This window comes from Thamnophis sirtalis, unplaced genomic scaffold (genome assembly GCF_051295495.1).
Source record: "Thamnophis sirtalis isolate CommonGarterSnake01/CBP01778 unplaced genomic scaffold, rThaSir2_p1.2 scaffold_71, whole genome shotgun sequence".
Taxonomy (NCBI): Eukaryota; Metazoa; Chordata; class Lepidosauria; order Squamata; family Natricidae; genus Thamnophis; species Thamnophis sirtalis.
Window position 1 is genome coordinate 35,582 of NW_028261451.1, and position 6,574 is coordinate 42,155.

At 60.8% G+C, this 6,574-nt stretch overlaps 1 protein-coding gene across 1 annotated transcript; it reads left to right on the forward strand.

Moving 5' to 3' along the window:
* Positions 1 to 2,371: 2,371 nt before the first annotated feature.
* Positions 2,372 to 4,344, forward strand: GADD45B (growth arrest and DNA damage inducible beta). Its single transcript, XM_014061243.2, has 4 exons — positions 2,372 to 2,866; positions 2,969 to 3,070; positions 3,226 to 3,445; positions 3,565 to 4,344. Exons 1-4 carry the CDS (start codon positions 2,823 to 2,825, stop codon positions 3,676 to 3,678), a joined length of 480 nt encoding a protein of 159 aa, XP_013916718.2. The 5' UTR covers positions 2,372 to 2,822; the 3' UTR covers positions 3,679 to 4,344.
* Positions 4,345 to 6,574: the final 2,230 nt, after the last annotated feature.

A 6,574-nucleotide genomic window follows, 5' to 3' on the forward strand; every position in this document is an offset into this window, starting at 1 on the left:
ATCCAGAGGGGGAGCCATTTTCTCCTGTGCTGTGTAGGCCACAGCTGGTGCCCCCCTCCCCCAGTGCTCTCCAGAGGAAGGGGCTACAGGCAGCGGAGAAATCCCACTGTTGCTCCTATTCGGTTGCTCTTTCTCCCGTGACCCGTCAAAAGCGCGGACGGCAAAAGCGCGATCGACAAAATCGCGCCTTTGACGTCATCACAGCGCGACGAAAAAGATCGAAAAATTCAAATAAAAATTAATAAAAATTAAATTAAAGCAAGCCGATTCACATAAAGGTAAGGGTTAGGGTTAGGGTTAGGGTTAGGGTTAGGTTAAGGGTTAGGTTAAGAGTTAGGTTTAGGGTTAGGTTTAGGGTTAGGTTTGGGGGGGTTAGGGGAAGGTTTTCGCTTTATTTTTACATTTTTTGAACTTTTTCATCGCGCTGTGATGACGTCACAGCGCGCTTTTGTCGAGCGCGATTTTGTCCTATGCGCTTTTGTGGTGGAACCCTTTCTCCAAGGACAGATGCAGCCACAAGAGCTGGGAGGCTGGAAGTGAGCAGGGGGCCCTGCAGAGGAAGGCTGGAGGGGGTCACAACACCGTGGGGGGAGGGGCATTTGGCAGCAGGGAGAGGAAGGACCCCTTTCTCCTAGGAGTAGGCAAGTATCCAGGAGAGATTAGTTTTCCAACACAATGCTACATTCTCTGTTGTGCTTTATTGTGGTAGACCTGTGTGGGTCTCAGCTCCAAGCAGGGCGGGGGGGGGGGGAGAACCGGGGGACATCAGCTGGGCTGGGGAAAGCACAAGACCGTCATGTGTCCCAGAGTTTCCTTTGACATTTCGTAGAGGTCTTCCTTGGAAATCCCCCGGCACTCTGGTGCAGTCCCGATCTGGGCTGCAGGTGGCAGCACTCAACTTCTCTTTGCCTTGTTCTCCAGCTGTAAACAACCTTTCAGAATTTGGCTGGCAAGCTTTCTCCCCAGCCAGCTCTGCCTCCCCCCTCCCGTTTCTGTGGAATTGGGGCAACTGCCTCCAAAACACTCACTCAGCAGGCTCAAAGGAGAGGTGGCAGTGAGCTGTGCCAAGGAGCAGCCAGAAGACAGAAGCAACAGCCTCCCCCCACCCCACTTGCTCTGTTCTGATAGGAAGGAGGGAACAGAGCAAGCAGCTCCCCAAGGCTCCGGACAAGGCCTCAGCGGGCACTGCCACCCGAGTGGCCCAGTGGGTGCAAAAGCAAAGGTGTTGGGGGTGCACTGAAATGCCAGAGTTGCGGCTCATTCATTTCCTGGGTCAGCGAAGGGGGCAAGTTGCCCCAGGTGGATTGGCTCTCTTGAGAGGGGGCGCCAGTGGGAGGGGGCCAAGGCCTGTGCCAACTCAGGGGCAGAGAATGTTGCAGCAGGAAGCAGCCCTTCTTGCCTACCCAGATGCTGGCGAAAAGGCATAAGAGCCACAGAAACAACAGCTGCCACCCACGGCTGTTCCCGCTGACCTTTTCTCAGCCCTCCCCCTGAAAACCCCACCCAGGAGCCCCCAGGGGTTTTTGAACTCCAGGTGGGATTGAAGGAAGTGCGGGGGGGGGAGGTCCAATTCACCAGGCATTTTCTTGGTGAAGTTCGGGGGGGGGGGGCTCCTGGCACTCTGGCTGCAGCACCGGCCTCTCTACACCTGGTTTTCCAGCACAAGCTGCCGGGGACCCTCCGTCTGCAAATGCTCGGGTGGGTTTTACCGGCTTCTCTCCAGCGTCCCCCCTGGGAAAACGCCGGGCCGCCGATGCGCAGCGCGCCAGGCACGGTGACTCACTGGACGTCCTCGCAGTCGACGCGCGAGCCGGAGTCTCCCAGCGTGGCTCAGCCGGGAGGCCGGGACGTCCATGCCCGGAGGCGATGCGCCTGGGGAGCCTGGAGCTGGGAAGAAACGGCTCTCCCTTCCTGTCCGGCTGCGCCTGAGTCACAAGACCGAAGAAAGCGGTGACGCAACGCGCGTCGTGTGACCGCCCGCCCTGCAACGGGGTCGCCCGCCCCCCACGACCTCTCACCCACTGCTCCTCGGGAGGCTGGTTCGGCGACCTAGACATTTCTGCGGGGGGGAGGGACAAAAGGGGGGGTCTGCAAGGAGAAGCCTCCTCCCCTAGTGCTGTTGCGTCCCCCCCCCCCTTCCCGAGTCTGCATGTGCATCTCCCTTAAACCCCCCCCCGCCCCCGCGGGCTTTTCCTCCTGCCAAGAACGGGAGCGCCGGGGGTTTCTAGTGGTTTATCACCCAGATCCTGCCGCCGCCCCCCCCCCGTGTAAAATCCCCCTGGCTGACTCGCCGCCCCACGAAGAGCCGCCTACAGAGTCGATCATCCGGGGAGCGGGGGGGGGCAGGGGGAGGGGGGGTGAGCTGCGCTCCTTCCTCGCCGTCGTTTCCGAGGAACTCCACGAGTTCTGCAAAAACAGCCCTGCGCTCGCCAGGCAGGAAACGCCGCTGCTGGGAAGACTCAGCCGAAACTCAGCCGCTTCTCCTCCCCAAATGCCAACGCTCGCCTTCCCCCGTGGGACTCCTTAGCGGACCAATGGCAAAACTCGCTGGCCGGCTTGGTTTGCTGGCGGGCCAATCGCTGGCGGGAACGGACGGAGGGAGCCCGCCTCTCGGGTAAGGTATATAAGGCGCTGTCAACCGCGGGGCCCCCGCAGAGTTTCGGTCGCCGCCGCTGGGCTGTCTCCGTCTTGAGCCCGTCGCTTCCGCTTCCCCGCCGTTGGATTATTTGCCGGGGTCCGCCTTGCTCCGTCGGCCTGCTTTGCGGGAAGGCCGGGGCCGGGTTCCTTCTCTGCACCGCGGCTGGATCGGAGCCGCCCTCGCCATGACGCTGGAGGAGCTGCTGCCCGGTGACTACGCGGCCGGGAGGTGAGTTCGGCCACCTGACCGCGGGGGGACGGGGAGGGACGGCGTGGGCGAAGAGTCGAGGGCCCCCGGAGCGCCTCTGACCCCGCCTGGCTTGCTTTCCAGGATGAGGTCGGTCGGCGCGGCGCTGGAGCGGCTCTTGGTGGCGGCGCAACGGCAGGGCTGCCTGACGGTGGGCGTCTACGAGGCCGCCAAGCTCATGAACGCGTGAGTTACCCCTCCGTCCCCCGAGAGCGCGGGCAGGTGGGAGGAAGGGGGTCCGCCGGGGCCGATGCAGCCGGCAGCAGCTGCACGTCGCCGGGAGATCCGGCTGCCCGGGAGCCGCTGACCCCGCCGCCCTTCCCCACCGCCCTTCCCCGCAGCGACCCGGACAGCGTGGTGCTTTGCCTGCTGGCGGCGGACGAGGCGGACATCGCGCTGCAGATCCACTTCACGCTCATCCAGGCCTTCTGCTGCGCCAACGACATCCACATCCTGCGCGCCTCCGGCCTGGAGCGCTTGGCGGCCGTGCTGGGCGAGAAGCCCCCGGACGGCGGCGGCGGCGGCGGGGAGCCGCGGGACCTGCACTGCCTGCTGGTGACGGTGAGCCGGGCGGCGGAGTTGGGGGGGGGGGGCGACTGCGCGGCTGTCGCCGGCAGAGAGACTCGGGGGCCTCCCTCCCTGGGCTGGAACTGAGGGTCGCCTTTGTCTTCCTCCCGCAGACCCCGCATACGGATTCGTGGGGCAGCCAGGGCTTGGCGGAGGTGGCCCGATTCTGCCAGGAGAGCCGGTGCAGAGACCAGTGGGTTCCCTACCTGGCTCTGCACGCGCGCTGAGGCCCTGGCCCGTGTCTGGTGCGGAGCGTCGCGTGTGCAACAGTCCGAAGGGAAGAATGTTGTTTCTGTACAAATTCCGCCAGCGCCTGACGGTCGGCAGGCGAGCGGTGGGTGAGTCACGCGAGAGAGTGGAGCAGAGCCAGCAGAAGGCCTGACTTGGTCCCGAGGAGGAGGAGGAGGAGGGGGCTACGCTGCTGCTCCCTCAGCTGACTGCTCCGGAGGAGGAGGAAGAAGCAGAGGCGGCGGGATGGCGGCTGTGGGAACGTGTGGGCGCCAGGCTCCCCGTGGACGGAGGCGGTCTTCCTGCTGCCTTCCCCCCTGCCCAGGAGAGACGCCGCCGCGATCAGCTGGAACGCCAAATCGCCCGGAGGAGTTCCGACGTGGGGCGGGGCTGCGGGCTCCTCTCCCGGGACTGTCCCCGAAGAGAAATAGCCAGGAAGCCCCGGATTGCGAGCTTGTGCGAAGAGGAGGGAGCTCCAGCCCTCAGCTGCGGAGGATTGTTCTACTTTTTAAAAACTTCCTGATACTGACGCTTATTTATTTATCTTGGAAGACTTGGAAGGTTTGTTTACCACTTTCCTCTGAAGATGAAAGGAGATGCGGAAGCCAAATGCAAATTTATTCTGGACTAAAAGGGTAATAAACACGTGTTATGTTTGAAAGTAACACGGGAGCAAGTCTTTCTTGGGCCACGGTGGGGGTCGATCTGGCCCAGCTGTTGTGCCAATATCTGCAGCTGGAGTTCCTTGTGGCATTTCCAAGGGGGGTAATTTCCCTGCTCTACTTTGGGGTGCACAATTCTGCTCCCCTTGGGACGTTTTGGCTCCAAATACTCTTTAAGGGGGGGGGAGATTTTACTGCTTATTCCAGGGCCTCGTTCAGCAGGAAGTGTGTGTGTGAGTGTGGACAGATGTTGCGTACTTGGAACAGGTTCCAGATTGCAACAGAATTTGCAGTTTCACCCCTTGCAAAAACAAACTGTGTGTTCCAAAAATGTTCCTTTGCTTGGAACAGGGGCAGAGGAGCCAAAGGCAAACCTAGCCAAGTGCGGCAATGCCAGGCAGCTGCCCTTGCCACAAAGCAGAGCTGGCATGGCTCCCACCAGCCTTTCCTTGCCAAGCCCCAAAGACAGGGGCTGGCCTCTGGTGGGGCCTTCTGAGAGGTTTAGGGGGGAGCTTCCTTCCCACGCCTCTCCCTCCCTCCCGCCTGCCCTGGGCTCATTGGCAGTTCCCATTTCAACAGAACAAGGGGGGGGGGGCTCCGAGCCTGCAGTTTCCCTGCTGGGATTCTTGGGCCGGCTTGCTCAGGAATGTGATTCTCCCACAAAGCTGTTTCTTGACTGCAGATTCCCAGAAAACCCGGCTGTGTGCTGGGCAGGTTTCCAGATGCTGCGCCAGGCCTTCTCCCAAAATAGCCCCCCCCCCTCCAGGCAAAGGGATTACCCGAAGTGGAGAGAACGTCTCCCCAGAAGCAGTGGGACCGTGTGGCACATGGGCTCCTCTGAGCTGAGGATCCCTCAGAGCTTCCCACCACCCCCATTTTCAGGGGTCAAAAGGTTCAGTGATGCCGAAATGAGCCAGCCTGTAGTGTGCCAGGTGCCCTGCGGAGGACCAGGCTGGCCTTTCTCCAGCTGAGATCTGGGACTTTGGCCAAGCAACAGCATCCTATGAGGGGGAGTTGTTGAAATACTGCCATGTGCCCCCCCCCCTCTCCCTGTGGCCAACTACCCACAGCAGTGGTCTGGGGGAGGGTCTGCTTGCAAGCCGAGGATGCCTCAGTGAAAAGCCTCCTGGGATGTGGGGCACAGCGGGAAAGGGAAGAGCCTGCCACCATAGAGGAGAAGGCTGAGGGTCCCTTTTGATGGGGGGGGCATCCAAGTGGGCTCCACGCCCTGCTCAGGCCTCGCTTGGAAGGCAGCATCCAGTAGAAGAAACTCTGGGAAGTGTGCAGAGAAGAGCAGCCAAGATAATTAGGGGGCTGAAGGATAAAACACGAAGAAGAACGGCTGCAGGAACTGGGCATGGCTAGTTTAATGAAGGATTAGGAGGGACACGATAGCAGTCCTCAACATTTGAGGGGCTGCCCCAGAGAGGAGGGGGTACATTCTCCAAAGCACCTGATGACAAGCAACAGATGGAAACTAATCAAGAAGAGAAGCGACCTGGAATTAAGGAGAAATTTTTTTTAAAGTGGGAACAATTAACCACTGGAACGACTTCCCTCCAGAAGTTGTGGGGGCTCCATCACTGGGGGCTTTTAAGAAGAGACTGGACAACCACTTGTCCCTGCTTGAGGAGGGGGTTGGATTAGACGGAAGACCTCCAAGGTCCCCTCCAACTCTATTATTCTGCTATTCCACACCCATCGTCCTCCTTGAGAGCAAGGCCCCCCGTTGCCCTTCCCCCTCCTGCAGCCAGCTCTGTCTCCCCCCCTGGAAAGGCTCAGCATCAGCCCTGGGCATCCAGCCCATCTCGCCTGGGCCACTCTGGGTGGGTTGCTGGCCTGTTCCCCTGGCCCAGGCCTTTCTTAGGCTGCCTGCAAAGTCTCCCCTGGCCTCCGGTTCCTCCAGATGTGGGGAATGGCCCCTTTTCTCCCGAGAATTGGGGGGGTGGGCTAGGGGGAGCTGAGTGCGAAAGATGGAGCCAAGGAAGCCACAGGGGTCCGGCAGCGGCTGCTTTTTGACAGGCTACCCAAAGCCCCTTAAACTGGAGTTTAAAATGGCACCTCCAGGCCCAGCCTATCCCGATTTCCACCTGCTGGAAAGCAATTGCCAGGAGCTGATGGTTCCAGCCCAGGATCCAGTCCCAGGATTCTCCCCCCCCCCCCCAGACGGTGCTTCCCTTGGCCCACAGTTCCCCCCTTCCCTGCCGCTGGGGGAGGGGAGGGATCTTTTTAA